The sequence below is a fragment of the Nicotiana tabacum genome, chromosome 19 (genome assembly GCF_000715075.1).
Source record: "Nicotiana tabacum cultivar K326 chromosome 19, ASM71507v2, whole genome shotgun sequence".
NCBI classification, from domain to species: domain Eukaryota; kingdom Viridiplantae; phylum Streptophyta; class Magnoliopsida; order Solanales; family Solanaceae; genus Nicotiana; species Nicotiana tabacum.
The window spans coordinates 128657505-128672704 of NC_134098.1; the positions used below are offsets into that span (position 1 = coordinate 128657505).

The 15200-nt window shown below is 37.0% G+C and overlaps 2 protein-coding genes across 4 annotated transcripts; both read right to left on the minus strand.

The window, feature by feature from the left end:
* Positions 1 to 211: 211 nt before the first annotated feature.
* On the minus strand, positions 212 to 4822 carry LOC142161641 (ferric reduction oxidase 6-like). 3 transcript variants are annotated; one of them, XM_075238619.1, is made up of 10 exons: positions 4718 to 4822; positions 3762 to 3827; positions 3576 to 3669; positions 3272 to 3472; positions 2328 to 2562; positions 1882 to 2209; positions 1520 to 1796; positions 1165 to 1420; positions 646 to 1078; positions 212 to 560 (listed from the first exon to the last, which is right to left on the minus strand). In XM_075238619.1, exons 2-10 carry the CDS (start codon positions 3820 to 3822, stop codon positions 391 to 393), a joined length of 2055 nt encoding a protein of 684 aa, XP_075094720.1. In that variant the 5' UTR covers positions 3823 to 3827; positions 4718 to 4822; the 3' UTR covers positions 212 to 390. The 3 variants fall into 3 exon arrangements, with proteins under 3 accessions (XP_075094720.1, XP_016470645.2, XP_016470647.2); XM_016615159.2 differs by lacking the exon at positions 4718 to 4822 and having other exon boundaries at positions 3762 to 4254; XM_016615161.2 differs by lacking the exon at positions 4718 to 4822 and having other exon boundaries at positions 3595 to 3669; positions 3762 to 4229.
* Positions 4823 to 5751: 929 nt separating this feature from the next.
* LOC107792900 (ferric reduction oxidase 6) lies at positions 5752 to 10490 on the minus strand. The gene is made up of 9 exons (XM_016615157.2): positions 9691 to 10490; positions 9507 to 9600; positions 9204 to 9404; positions 8068 to 8302; positions 7579 to 7906; positions 7217 to 7493; positions 6857 to 7112; positions 6339 to 6771; positions 5752 to 6253 (listed from the first exon to the last, which is right to left on the minus strand). Exons 1-9 carry the CDS (start codon positions 9920 to 9922, stop codon positions 6084 to 6086), a joined length of 2226 nt encoding a protein of 741 aa, XP_016470643.1. The 5' UTR covers positions 9923 to 10490; the 3' UTR covers positions 5752 to 6083.
* Positions 10491 to 15200: the final 4710 nt, after the last annotated feature.

Genomic DNA, 15200 nt, shown 5'->3' on the forward strand with positions numbered 1-15200 from the left:
GAACTTGACAACTTAATAACTTATTCACCTCTTGAGTATTATCTGTTGATAAAGGTCAACTTGTTACAGTAAGAATGATCCTTTACCAAGACCATCATCTTTTTAGAATAGAGTTGTTGTATGAAAAAAGAAACAATTCAGAAATTTTCATTGATAACAGTCTGCAGGTTTATGTAGTTACTAGCCGTATAGGTGATATTGTTATATACTTTATATCGTTAAAGCTGCATTTACAAAGACTGGAAATGTACAAGAAGCTTACTACAGATACCATAAAGCACAGTACATGCTACAAGGATCAAAGATTAACTAGCTGATATGATCCAGTTTCCAATTACAGCAGTAACAACTCCTCTTTATACGAGCTATTCGGATGCTTACTGGGGTGATTTAGAGGTCAAAACTGTGGCTGTTGAAATGGAAAATAGCCTGATGGCCTCTTCTTTGCAAGTTTTGCCTTCTGCACTCTTTAGCAACACTGGACTGAAGAGTAGGAGGACCACATACTATCACACCAATATCTACACTTCCCCAACTCTTTGCATGTGATCCAAATATCTCTGCAGAAAAAGAAGTTAAAACACACTGTCAAGAAAACTAAGGGAAAGTAGACCTTGCAAAGTTCATATGCTTCTCTGAACATACCTTGGAAATCTGGTCTTTCACCATATCGAATAGTATTAACAGATCGAGCTTCTTCAAGATTCTTGTGTAAAGAGGCCTCAATATTCTGCTGCAGGTTGTCGACCTTCTTTGTGCTATCCTCTGGTTCCTCCTTCAATGAGGTTTTCCTTTCCCAAAGATGCCATAAAGCGATCACGAGACCCCCAAATATAACAACACTTGCAGCCATGCATCCAATCAACAAAAGCCCCTTGTACCACCAGTAAGTTACATTGTATGGATTTATGTACAAGATGTCTAATAATGCTACAGTGATCACCAACCCAATTGTGGATACTATGACATACAATCCAGACCATACAACATTTCCAGTACCAATCAAACTAGACATTCGACATCCACTGAAGCCAGGGGAGATTGAGGTGTGCATTGCTTTCGGTCTTTTGCCCTCCTCCTGAGCCGAAAAGAAGTAAACATTACACACAATATAAAATGGAGTGATGTTACATAAACAAAATGAGAATACGAAGAACCAAATACCAATGAAGGTTGTGATTCCCGAGTCACAAATGTTTGAATCTCAAGATTCAGTTTATCAGAATAAAGTGGACAGATTGCCTCCATGGCAATTGTCTCAAGAAGTGGGAGCTCATCTGAGTTTTTTATAGCCCATACTATTAGTATATTTCTTGGAAGGCAAGGCCTGCTATTGTTGATACGGTGGAGGATATCACTCAGGATAGCTAGGAAAGGAGATATTCCAATTCCACCTGCTACCAAAATGAGATTTTCATACCTGGGGGGAGAAACATGGTTAACACAATTGATTAGCCAATGAATTGGTACTGAAACAAAAGAATTGTATACTCAGTAGATAATGCTGGACTTGACATACGTCAAATGATATGGTGATTCATGCCCATAAGGACCTTCGACAGAAGCTGTTAATATCCTGTTATGCTGCAAAAGGGGCTCCATTTCATGTTGTTCGACAGAAAGATTCAAGATATGCCCCTTCAGTTTTTCGGTCCAATCTCCAAGAACCTTTATGAGAATAGCAAGATGATGTTTCCCATCAAGGGGACTGGAGGAGACACTGAAAGGGTGCCACTGCAGCCAGGACAACTCGCGTATTTGTAAGAACATCCAGCCAAGGGCGTTGTAATGTAAATCTACATCGCGAGGGAAGAAATATTAGAATCACTGAAAAATGAAGTGGTGAGGAAATCAGTAGAGTTCAAAGATTTAATCTTTTACTTGCAGGTTTTGAAAGAACGAGTTCAATTGTTCCACAAGGAAAGCATGTGGCTGAAAGAATGTCAACAGTCTTTCGTGACTGGAAGAACCTAAGGAACCGATCAAGCATGAAAAGGAAGATCCCGGCACCAGCCATCATGAAGATGAAGTCACCAACATGCAAGGCCAGGAACACCACGAACACCACATATAATTGGTGCGTATAGAAGAACAATTCAAAGTTGTTCCTCCTTACTCCTGGAAGTGAAGTCACCCACATCAATAAACCAGCTGCAAGGCTGATAACTCCTGGAAGATGGGCTACTCCTACGTTTTTCCACTGGATTAGCTGCATTAAACACAATGGCAGAGTTCAAGTCTTATGTTTTCTTTACCAAGAAAACACAGAAAGATGCATTACATGTGATGAAGGGCTAGGCAAATGAATTTTCAGTTTTAGAACTCACTTCCTCCACAAGGCACCCGCGCATTGCCCAGCCAATCACATAGAATAGACCGTGAAGGCTAAAAAGAGCCATAGTAGTATGTCCCAGCCAAACATGATATCGAGTGGCATGCTCAAATGGGATATCTATAGCTCGAAGAAGAACTGAACCCCGTGCAACAGGTATAAACAAAAATGCTAAGCAGGTTAATCCAATGAATCCAAAACGACGGCCTGTTAGCTCCAGCAACATAGCGCTGAAGAGATTACAACAGAGGATATTAGTCAATGACGCAGAGCCTGTAATTAGAAAAAGAGGACCTTGGATATAGTTATTATTCCAGCAGGCCGAGTCTAAATTCTGTTTGAAGAATAAACATGAAATCTTTAATACAGTCAACTCATGTTTAGCTCAAGCTTCAGTAAATTGGGGTTATCAATCTTTCAGGAAGAATATTCAGTAGTTTTACTTTTAGAATTCTACTGCCATTGCACATCTCTGGAGAACTAACTGCTACTTTATATAAAAGAAGATAACATAAGAACAAACTTGAAGGACCAAAACTTGAACCAAGGATATAATGGATTGAAACCTTTCCAAATGTAGAGCAGTTGAGAGCCAGAAGAGTTTAAAACAAATAATTTTAGAACAAGAATATCATGTAGTCCTTTCGGAAAACGAATAATGGTTTGTATAGCTGAGTCATACATGTATATATGAAAGGATTAAAGGTAACTAGTTCGCTGAAAGGATGATAGTTTAGGCAAGCTGAAACAGCACGGTCCAAACTATAGACAGCAATTAATAGGCCTAAGTCTGTTGAGTTAAATATTGCATGATCTTGAACATGGTGAATTTTATTGCCATTGGGAAACAACTACTTTCTCTTCAAATACATACAAAATATAGCAAGAAATCAGTGAAACCCGAACAAGAAAGTAACGTGATCATGGTGACAGAATTACCTTTTCTCTTTCATGTCTTGTACATGAAGCGAGGATAAGCGGTCAACACTCCGTATACTGTACATAATAACAGCCCAGATGATGTACACTGAGAAGAGTGTAACTCCAATCATTTCTGCAGCTGTAACAACCCCAAATGGTCCATCCACCAGCACTGGGAATGTCCATAAGCGAAAACTTGGACATTTTGCAGTTTTCTTCCTACAACAATTTAAAATTCAGGTAACTACACAAGTTCATAACATCCACTAACTTCTAACGGAGTTCCTTTGAACTAAGAAATCAAGCTAGCAGATGCACATACACTTGGGGTTCATCTTTACCAGAGAGAACGAGGCGAATAACTGCAAGAAATGCAATCATGAAAATTGGGAAACTGAATATCAAGAATTTGCTTCCTGCAGTTCAACAGAAACTGAGATTACTTTCTAACAAAGTGGAAAAACAAATACAGTATAAAAGCAAGAAATTTTCCATGTTGGCAACAAACCTGTTTTCCCAAAGATAGTTCCTTGGGTATCTCGAATCAATTTCTTTTGCAATTCATTCATGTATGCTGAAGGCAATAAGAAAAGAAAAGTAGCCCATGCAATGAAGATCATCCACATTAATACATTGAGAATCAACTTTGTTGATGATACCCAAAAGGGTGTCTTATTGAGATAGTTAAAATCATTTTCTTTCTTCAAAAGAAGAGGTTCTTGGCCTGAGAATTCACTCATTACAGAATCTTTAAAGTTTGGCAACAATTAGTACACTCTCCAGGCCTATTCTTGTACTTTATTTGGCCTATATCAAGCATCCCCAGTAAAGTAGTTAATATATACAAGAAAGCTTCAGTATAAACCAAATCCATCAACATTCATAGGTCATGTACAGAATTAAGCAGAAATTTGGCTGAAATGAAGCCACAAAAAATCGGACCACTCAACAATTAATTCCTCCCCCCACCCCCGACAGTTACAGTATATGTCTGTCTCATTGTTAATATACTAGGAAAGCTCAGTTTATATTATTCGGTAAAGGGTAGACAATCACGAGCCGAGAGTCTATCAGAAACAGTCTCTCTACCTGTCACAGGTAGTGATAAGCTACACATTAACGTCTCCAAACTCCATTTGTGGGTTCCCACTGGGTTATTGTTGTTGTTGGAAGGGGTAGACAAATACATGGTTCTTCTTAAAACTGAGAAATATGATGTTACATGATATAGTAGTAGATTTATAGTTCTACTGACAAGTTAATACATTTTTGCTACAAGAATGATGGCCACAGCTTCTTGAGCTTGAATTATTTATCGGAAAACTATGCTGCGCTTTTGCTGACTTGCAAAATTACAAAGTACTATTGTAATTTTACGTGTTGATAAGAACAAATAAGAGAGGGAGTCTTCATTTTTACTGTTCTACACATATTAGAAATTTACACATTATAAATAACGCTTACATTGTTACGTTTCATGTGATCTATTATGTTCATTCTCAACAATGCCGAAACTTTATTGCTGAAGAAAGAAAGTCAAGAATTTTTAAAAGAACATTTGACTAGACTGATAATAAACAAAAAAAAAACATTTTTAGGTGTAGTGTTGCGGTCTAAAGACTTCCACGTTCACTCCCAAAATAACTTTTCCGCTTCGCTTTCTTTGTTTCACGATGAGTACAAAGACCCACAAATATTAATTAAGAGACTCGCACTCTCATTTATTTCCTATCTATTTTATGAAAAATTCTTAAAAAGAAAATTCAAATTCGCGGACCAGTAGCTTTTGTTTGACGTAGACTAGAGTCACTAGACAGCTGTTCGAGATTCTTTTTTGTGCTATCAAATTTCGAGGCTAATGATATTAATTATCCCAAGCGTCATTTTTGTAAGTTGAAAGACTCGTTTAAGGTCCAAAACTTTACAACTTGTTTCGATGGTTGTTATGTATCGTCTAATATTGTATCGTATTGTTTTGATGTATATAATGTTTGGAAATATTGTATTGTTTGTCGTCGTTTCATGATGTCATGTACCAACAATATGAAAAATAAACTTGTATAGTCAGACCTCTGTATAATTGTATCCTTATATAACAATACTTCACTATAAAAGCCAAGTTTTTCCGAAACCAAATTTCATGTTCTATTATAATATATGTTTTCTATAACAATAATTCACTATAACATCCAAAAATATCTGGAACAAACGAGATTGTCACAGAGAGGTTTGACTGTAATATTATAAAAAAAAAGTAAGGCACGAAATAATATTATTATATATAAGCTTGTTTAGCGTGCATCTTTCATCTTCTCCACTTTTTTTTAAAAAAAAAAACTCCGGGACACTTCTACGTGTGAAACACCAATGCAGTTTCTACAAAATTTAATTAGTAGCCTGGAAAAAGGCCATTTGTGCAAATGACCCCCTTATCTGTGCAGTCATGATAAAGGTCAAGTTGTTAAAGTAAAAATGAGCCTTTACAAAGAGCAACATCCTTTTAGAGTAGAGTCGTTGGAAAATAAAAATCGAAGCAAATTAGATACAACTTACAAGACACTATGACACTGGTATGGAATTCAGAAACTCTCATTGATAACAGGCTGCAGGTTTATGTAGTTACTAGCCGTATAGGTGATACTGTTATATACTATATTGTTAAAGCTGCATTTACAACGACTGAAAATGTACAAGAAGCTTACTACAGATACCATAAAGCACAGTACATGCTACAAGGATCAAAGATTAACTAGCTGATATGATCCAGTTTCCAATTACAGCAGTAACAACTCCTCTTTATACGAGCTATTCGGATGCTTACTGGGGTGATTTAGAGGTCAAAACTGTGGCTGTTGAAATGGAAAATAGCCTGATGGCCTCTTCTTTGCAAGTTTTGCCTTCTGCACTCTTTAGCAACACTGGACTGAAGAGTAGGAGGACCACATACTATCACACCAATATCTACACTTCCCCAACTCTTTGCATGTGATCCAAATATCTCTGCAGAAAAAGAAGTTAAAACACACTGTCAAGAAAACTAAGGGAAAGTAGACCTTGCAAAGTTCATATGTTGCTCTGAACGTACCTTGGAAATCTGGTCTTTCACCATATCGAATAGTATTAACAGATCGAGCTTCTTCAAGATTCTTGTGTAAAGAGGCCTCAATATTCTGCTGCAGGTTGTCGACCTTCTTTGTGCTATCCTCTGGTTCCTCCTTCAATGAAGTTTTCCTTTCCCAAAGATGCCATAAAGCGATCACGAGACCCCCAAATATAACAACACTTGCAACCATGCATCCAATCAACAAAAGCCCCTTGTACCACCAGTAATATATATTGTGTGGATTTATGTACAAGATGTCGAATAATGCTACAGTGATCACCAACCCAATTGTGGACACTACGACATACAATCCAGACCATACAACATTTCCAGTACCAACCAATCCAGACATTCGACATCCCTTGAAGCCAGGGGAGATTGAGGGGTTCATTGCTTTGGATGTTTTACCCTCCTCCTGAGGAAAAAAGAAGTATTAATTAACTCATATAATTGGGTGATGATACATAAACAAATGAAAAATAAGGGGGAAAACCGAATACCAATGAAGGTTGTGATTCCCGAGTCACGAATGTTTGAATCTCAAGATTCAGTTTATCAGAGAAAAGTGGACAAATTGCCTCCATGTCAACTGTCTCAAGAAGTGGAAGCTCATCTGACTTTTTTATAGCCCATACTATTAGTATATTTCTTGGCAGGCAAGGCTTGCTATCGTTGATGCGGTGGAGGATATCACTCAGGATCGCTAGGAAAGGGGATATTCCAATTCCACCGGCTACCAAAATGAGATTTTCATACCTGAGAGGAGAAGCATGATCAAGCCAATTAATTAGTCAGTGACTTGATAACTTTAATTTAAAAAAAATTGTATACTCAACAGATATGGCTGAGTATGTACATACATTAAGTGATATGGTGATTCATGCCCATAAGGACCTTCAACAGACGCTGTTATCTTCCTATTATGCTGCAAAAGGGGCTCCATCTCAGGTTGTTCAACCGAAATATTCAAGATGTGTCCCTTCAGTTTTTCAGTCCAATCTCCAAGAACCTTTATGAGAATTGCAAGATGATGTTTCCCATCAAGGGGACTAGAGGAGACACTGAAAGGGTGCCACTGCAGCCAGGACAACTGGGGTACTTGTAAGAATATCCAGCCAAGGGCGTTGTAATGTAAATCTACATTGCGAGAGAAGAGGTATTAGAATCACTGGAAGATATTCTGGCGAAAAGAAATCAGTTGAGTCAAAGATTTGTTTTTTACTTGCAGGTTTTGAAAGAACAAGTTCAACGGTTCCACAAGGAAAACATGTGGCTGAAAGTATGTCAACAGTCTTCCGTGACTGGAAGAATCTAAGGAACCGATCAAGCATGAAAAGAAAGATCCCAGCACCAGCTATCATGAAGATGAAGTCACCAACATGCAAGGCCAGGAACACCACGAACACCACATATAATTGGTGCGTATAGAAGAACAGTTCAAAGTTTTGTCTCCTTACTCCAGGAAGTGAAGTCACCCACATTAATAAACCTGCTGCAAGGCTGATAACTCCTGGAAGATTGGCTACTCCTACGCTTTTCCACTGGATTAGCTGCATTAAACACAATGGCAAAGCCCAAGTCTTCAATTTCTTTACCAAGAGTACTCACAAGGATGCATTACATGTGATGAAGCCCTTCAATATATAAATTACAACTTAATACAAGGGATCTCTATGGGGTAGGGAAATAAATATTCAGTTTTATAACTCACTTCCTCTACAAGGCGGCCCCGCATTGCCCAGCCAATCACATAGAACAGACCATGAAGGCTAAAAAGAGCCATAGTAAGATGTCCCAGCCAAACATGATATCGAGTGGCATGCTCAAAAGGAATATCTATGGCTCGAAGAAGAACAGAACCTCGTGCAACAGGAAGAAACAGGAATGCTAAGCAGATTAATCCGATGAATCCAAAACGAAGACCTGTTAGCTCCAGTAACAGAGCACTGGAAAAATTACATCATCAGATATTAGTCGATCCTCCTATTAAAGGAGCCTTCAAGTCAACAACTATGTACTGGTTCTAAAGTCTGATATAAGAACTATGTGGTTGGAACTGTTTATATCCCAATACTTTGAAACCTTTTCACATGGAATTCTCTTTATATTTAACAAGATGCACAATTTATATATAAAGTGACAAAGAAGAGAGGACAGATAAATAGAAGAGAAAATGAATCTATCTTTCCCAATTTAAAATCACAGCCACAGGTGGACTAGATAAAGTGCAGCAAATGAACTTAAAAGATCCTCACTTAATATCAGTGAAGTTAGTAAAATCAAACGCTTAGACAGAATAGCCTGGAATTATGTATGATGCAGAAAGTTAACTGTACTCAACTTTCCTAAATCTGTTTGTTTTCATTAGACCTGTACAGGAATGAACATCATAAACCAGGATACATTTTATTTCAATAAGTCGAGTCTAAATTCTGTTTGAAGAATAAAATGAAATCTTTAAACAGGCTCCAAAGTCATGTTTAGCTAAAGCTTCACTAAATTGAAATTGTCAATGTTTCAGTACCTTCAGAATTCTATGCATGCACATTTCTGGAGAAATAAGAAGCTACTGTATAAGAAGATAATATAAGAACAAACTAAAATTGAAATGCCAAAATTCGAATTAAGGGTATAAATAGCTATAACCGAAAAGGGCCAAATATATCCCTCTACTTTAAAATATTGTATAAACTTACCCTCCGTTTCACTATCTGGTCGTCTGAGCCCTTACCGTTATACTTTTATTCAAAAATACCCCTAATTTAGACAGAGGGCCACGCGTCACTTTAGGATTAAATAGACCCACCCCCAATTTTAATTACCGGTATCCATTAAAAAACCCAATACCTTTTCTCTTTCATGTCATGTACATGAAACAAGGATAAGAGGTCAACATCCCGTATACTGTACATAATAACAGCCCAGACGATGTACACTGAGAAGAGTATAACTCCAATCATTTCTGCGGCTGTAACAACCCCAAATGGTCCATCAACCAAAACTGGGAATGTCCACAACCGAAAACTTGGACTTTTTGCAGCCTTCTTCCTACAACAATTAAAAATTCAAGTAACTACACAAGTTCAGAACAGCCACTAACTTCTAATTGAGTTCTAAGAAATAAGAAATCAAGCTAGCAGATGCACATACACTTGGGGTTCATCTTCTCCAGAGAGAACGAGGTGAATAATTGCAAGAAATGCAATCATGAAAATTGGGAAACTGAATATCAAGAATGTGCTTCCTGCAGTCCAACAAAAACTGAATCATTTACTAAGAAATTGGAAACAATGATATAACATAAAAGCAAGAAACTTTCAAGTTGGAAACAAACCTGTTGTCCCAAAAATAGTTCCTCGGGTGGCTTGAATAAATTTCCCTTGCAAATCATTCATGAATTTTGAAGGCAATAAGAAAATAAAAGTAGCCCATGCAATAAAGATCACCCACATTATTACTTTGAGAATTAACTTTGTTGATGATACCCAAAGGGGTGTCTTATTGAGATAGTCAAATTCATTTTCTTTCCTCAAAAGAAGAGGTTCTTGGTCTGAGAGTTCACCCATTTTAGAACTTCTTAAAGTTGGCACCAAATACACTCCTCAGGCCTGTTCTTAAACTTTATTTGGCCTATGTCGAGAATCATCAATGAAGTAGTAGTTAATATATATACAAGAAAGGCTTCAGAAGAAACCAAAGCCATCAACATTCAATCAGGCTATGTACAGAATATAAGCAGAAATCTGGCAGAAATGAAGCCACAAAAAATTGGACCACTCAAAAATTATCCTTTCCCCCCGGGGAAATGGATGAATACAGTTTCAGAATATGTCTATCTCATTGTTAATACTAGGAAAGGTCAGTTCATATTCTTCTTCTTTTTTCTCGAGTTCATATTCTTCTCAAAATTGAAAATACTGACGTTACGTCAGTAGAAAGAATAGTAATAGTATAACATGTTATGTACACATACAATCTCTCAGACTATAGTGGTGAGTATCGAGTCATTCAAAAATCAAAATGGTAAGGACCAAAGCAAAGTGTAGCCACAAACACTATTAAAAGGGAATCGCACAATTGACTCTAGTGCTTCTTCTTTCTATTTCCTTGTTTTAGTGTGATTTTTTTCTCCTCGAGAAAAATAAAATAGGCTAATCAAATAAAAGTAAAAACATTTATTATGTTATTGTGGATATTATGTCATGGCAAATGTCATGAAAATTTGGCCCTCACTTGAGAAGAAGCCAAATTAATGGCCATATTACAAGTCTCCACTTTGACCTAATTTCGGCTTATATATATATATATATTAAATTTGCTACACCTTCTCCGCAAAAATCCCAATGGGCAAAATCATTCTTCATAAATGCCAATCAAGTTCAGGCAAAGCTTGAACTTGAGCACTCGAAGAGGTTTTGTGAACATGTCAGCATGATTGTCTCTAGTGCTGATCTTCTGAATAGAGACTTTTTCTTCGGCAATGGTTTCTCGGATGAAATGATACTTTATATCAATGTGCTTCGTCCTCTCATGATACATTTGATCTTTAGTCAAGTGAATGACACTTTGACTATCATAGAAAATAGTAATACCATATTGGTGTAAACTGAATTCCGCAAATAAACCCTTCAACCATAAAGCTTCTTTGATCGCTTCGGTCACTGCCATATATTCTGCTTCGGTAGTAGATAAAGCTACTACATGTTGTAATGTAGCTTTCCAACTAATAGCGCAACCACCAATGCAAAATACATAGCCTGTCAGTGATCTTCTTTTGTCAAGATCACCTGCATAATTTGAGTCTACAAAACTAACCAAAGTGCTAGTATTTCTCCCAAACTCCAAACGTGTATTTGAAGTACCTCGCAAGTATCTGAGAATCCATTTCACAGCCTGCCAATGTGCTTTACCAGGGCAAGCGATATACTGGCTTACCACGCTCACTGCTTGTGAAATGTCTGGACATGTACAAACCATTGCATACATAATATTGCCGATTGCACTAGAATAAGGAACCTGTGCCATGTACCTCTCTTCTTCCTTTGACTGCAGGGATTGAGCAACTAATAACTTAAAATGAGCATCAAGAGGGGTACTAACTGGTTTAGCATCTTTCATGCCAAAACCCCTCCAAGATTTTCTCCAAGTACTTCTTCTCGGTCAGAAATAGCTTGTTGGCTTTTCGATCTCTTTTGATCTCCATGCCAAGGATTTTCTTAGCTGCTCCCAAATCTTTCATCTCAAATTCACTTTTCAGCTGACCTTTCAAATTGTGAATTTCTGTTAAATCCTTAGCAGCAATGAGCATGTCATCAACATATAATAATAGGTACACAAATGAACCATCATTTAACTTCCGGAAGTAAACATAACTATCATACATGCTCCTCGAATAATTATGACCCAACATAAAAGAATCGAACCTTTTATACCATTGTCTTGGAGACTGCTTTAATCCGTACAAGGATTTCTTCAACAAGCAAACATGATCTTCTTTTCCTTCAATTTTAAATCCTTCGGGTTGATGCATGTATATTTGTTCCTCAAGTTTGCCATGTAAGAAAGCTGTCTTAACATCAAGTTGTTCTAATTCTAAATTATACATGGCAACGAAGGCAAGCAAGACACGAATAAAGCTATGTTTAACAACAGGTGAGAAAATTTCATTAAAATCAATTCCTTGTACCTCACTATATCCCTTTGCAACTAATCGTGCCTTATACCTCACATCTTCAACCCCTGGAATGCCATCCTTTTCTTGAAGACCCATTTGCAAACAACAATTCTTTTTTTCTGATGTGGGCTTCACAAGAGACCAAGTACCATTCTTGTGGAGAGACTCAATTTCTTCATTCATTGCAATCAACCACTTGGCTGGGTCAGCACCAGAAACTGCTTCTGAATATTTTGATAGTTTTCCAATTTCTTCAGTTTCCTGTGCAACTGAAAAAGCAAATGCAACATAATCTCCAAACCTTAATGGTTGTTTACCTTCTCTTCTTGGTCTATGTTTGGCTATAAAATACTCCTATTTTTCTGGTTCAACTTTAGGAGTCTCAACTTCAGGAATTTCAGCTTCTGGCTCAACTTCAGGAGTTTCAACTGTATTTTGCTCCAAAGTTGATGAGCTTGGCTCGGAAGGAATACCAATCTCAATCTCCACCTGGTTCTGTGTATTCTTTCCTTTCTCTGTATTACAAGAACTACAAGACTCTTTTCTAGAATGTAACATAGAGGATTCATCAAATGTTACATCTCTGCTAATTATAAATTTTGGTGCTGTGGGATCAGGATACCATAGTCGGTATCCTTTCACCCCAGATGCATACCCAAAAAAAATATACTTTTTAGCCCTTGGCTCTAATTTTCCATCATTTACATGCATGTATGCATGACAACCAAATATCTTTAAATCAGAATAATTAGCAGAAGTACTTGACAACATTTCCTCTGGAGTCTTAAAGTTTAAAGGTGTAGAAGGAGCTCGGTTGACAATATAACAAGCTGCAGAGATAGCTTCTGTCCAAAAGACGTTTGTCAACCCAGCATTTGAAATCATACAACGAGACCTTTCCAAAAGAGTTCTATTCATCCTTTCTGCCACACCATTTTGCTGAGATGTCATTCTCACAGTACGATGTCGAGCAATTCCTTCATTCTTGCAAAATTCGTTGAATTCATCATTATAAAATTCCAAGCCATTATCTGTTCTAAGCCGCTTAACCTGTTTTCTTGTTTGCTTCTCAATCAAAACTGTCCATTGTTTGAAATTTAAGAAAACATCACTTTTATTTTTCAAGAAATAAACTCAAACTTTCCTTGAATAATAATCAATGAAAGTTAACGTTTACCTGGCACCACCTTTTGATGGGTACGTAAAGGACCCCAAAGATCTGAATGAATGTAATCCAAAGTACCTTTTGTTCTATGAATCGCTGGAGATTTGAAGCTGACTCTTTTCCGCTTCCCGAACACACAATGTTCACACAACTCCATATTTTCGGTACTTTGGCCACATAAGAGACCTCTTTTGCTGAGGATGGTAAGACCTTTTTCACTAATATGCCCCAATCGCATATGCCACAATTTGGTGATGTCAGAATCTGATTTATCTGATATTGAAACTGCAGTAGCACCTGTAACAGTAGATTTCAAAAGAGTATAGAACATACCAGATCTGCGTACTTTCATGATCACAAGAGCACCATGAGAAATTTTCAGAACTCCACCTTCACCTGTGTACTTGCACCCAAGAGATTCTAGAGTGCCCAAAGAGATAAGTTTTTTCTTCAAGTCAGGAACATGTCTAACATCGGTGAGAGTTCTCATCACACCATCGTGCATTTTAATTCGGACTGTACCTTTTCCAATAACTTTGCAGGCATCATTGTTGCCCATCAAGATAACTTCACTACCAATAGATTTATATATGGTAAATAAATTCCAATTGGGATACATATGATAAGAACAATCCGAATCTAAAATTTACTCATTGTTAGATTTGAAACTATTTTTAGTTGCTAAAAGAATAGTTCCCTCAGTCTCATCAGCAGCTACACTTGCTTCGGCAGTGTCAGTATTTTTTTGCTCATTTTTCTTTTGTGTATGCTTTTCTTTGTTTTTAATTTAAAGCATTCAGAATTAATGTGACCTTTCTTATGACAATATTTGCGCATGATATTTCTGTATCTGGATTTTGACCTTGATTTAGGTTTCTCACTACTTGAATCTTTCTTATTGGATCTACTTCTTATGAATAAGCCTTCCTATTGGTTCCCACTAGTTTTCCCAGTAATATCTCTATCTATTTGTTCTTTTGGTTTCAAAATAGATTTGATATCTTTATAAGAGATATTATACTTTCCATATAGCATTGTATCTCTTATATGTTTAAACGACTGGGGTAAGGAAACAAGCAATAACACAGCTTGATCCTCATATTTGATTTCAGCATCTATGTTACTTAAATCCATAAAAAGAGAATCAAACGTATCAAGATGTGTAAGTATAGAGGTACCTTCAGCCATACGAAAAGTGTAGAGTTTTTGCTTTAGGTAAAGCCTGTTTTCTACTGTTCTTTTCATATATAGGGTTTTAAGCTTTTCCCATATGCCTTTGGCTGAGCTTTCTGCTGCAACTTCACGCAAAACCTCATTTGAAAGATTTAAAATAATACATGCTTTTGCCTTTTTGTCTATGACGGCAAACTCCTCGTCCGTCATTTTATCCGGCATCTTCTCCTTTCCTTGCAGTGCCAAATCTAAGCCATCCTGAATTAGGAGAGCTTCCATCTTTAATTGCCACATTCCGAAGATTGCACTTCGATCAAATTTCTCAACATAAGACTTTGTTAAAGTCATTTTGGCTATTTAAACTAACCCGGTTAGATCTGACTCTGATACCAATTTGTTGACTGGTGTAGTGAAATTGCTCCTCTTCGCTTGTGGACGTAGGTCACCTTGACCGAACAACGTTAAATTTGTGTCTTCTTTATCTTCTTTAATTGCCGTTATTATCAACTTGCATTGTCTTTGTTATTGTCATTATACCGTTGTTTGGTTAAATTCTGCACTACCCGGATTCTCGATCTTAACATATTATATGATTTTCGATCAACCAATTAATTACTAGTACAGTCAGACATCTCAATAACAACATCCCTATATAACAACACTTCACTATAAAAGCCAAGGTTTTCCGGAACCAATTTTTATGTTATGTTATAATATATATTCTCTATAACAATACTTCGCTATAACATCAAAAAATATTCGGAACAAACGAGACTGTTATAAAGTGGTTTGACTATACTGCATAACTATGATTAAGATACTCCACACCCCA

What these genes read in the sequence shown, in the direction of transcription:
- LOC142161641 (XM_016615159.2), bottom strand. Translation starts at nt 3,993, where the DNA reads ATGAGTGAATTCTCAGGCCAAGAACCTCTTCTTTTGAAGAAAGAAAAT. An exon ending in GGGAATCACAACCTTCATTG is followed by an intron (nt 1,079 to 1,164) that starts GTATTTGGTTCT and finishes TTTTCGGCTCAG; the next exon opens with GAGGAGGGCAAAAGACCGAA. An exon ending in TGAAAGACCAGATTTCCAAG is followed by an intron (nt 561 to 645) that starts GTATGTTCAGAG and finishes CTTTTTCTGCAG; the next exon opens with AGATATTTGGATCACATGCA.
- LOC107792900 (XM_016615157.2), bottom strand. Translation starts at nt 9,922, where the DNA reads ATGGGTGAACTCTCAGACCAAGAACCTCTTCTTTTGAGGAAAGAAAAT. An exon ending in CATGACATGAAAGAGAAAAG is followed by an intron (nt 8,303 to 9,203) that starts GTATTGGGTTTT and finishes TAATTTTTCCAG; the next exon opens with TGCTCTGTTACTGGAGCTAA. An exon ending in GGGGCCGCCTTGTAGAGGAA is followed by an intron (nt 7,907 to 8,067) that starts GTGAGTTATAAA and finishes TGTTTAATGCAG; the next exon opens with CTAATCCAGTGGAAAAGCGT.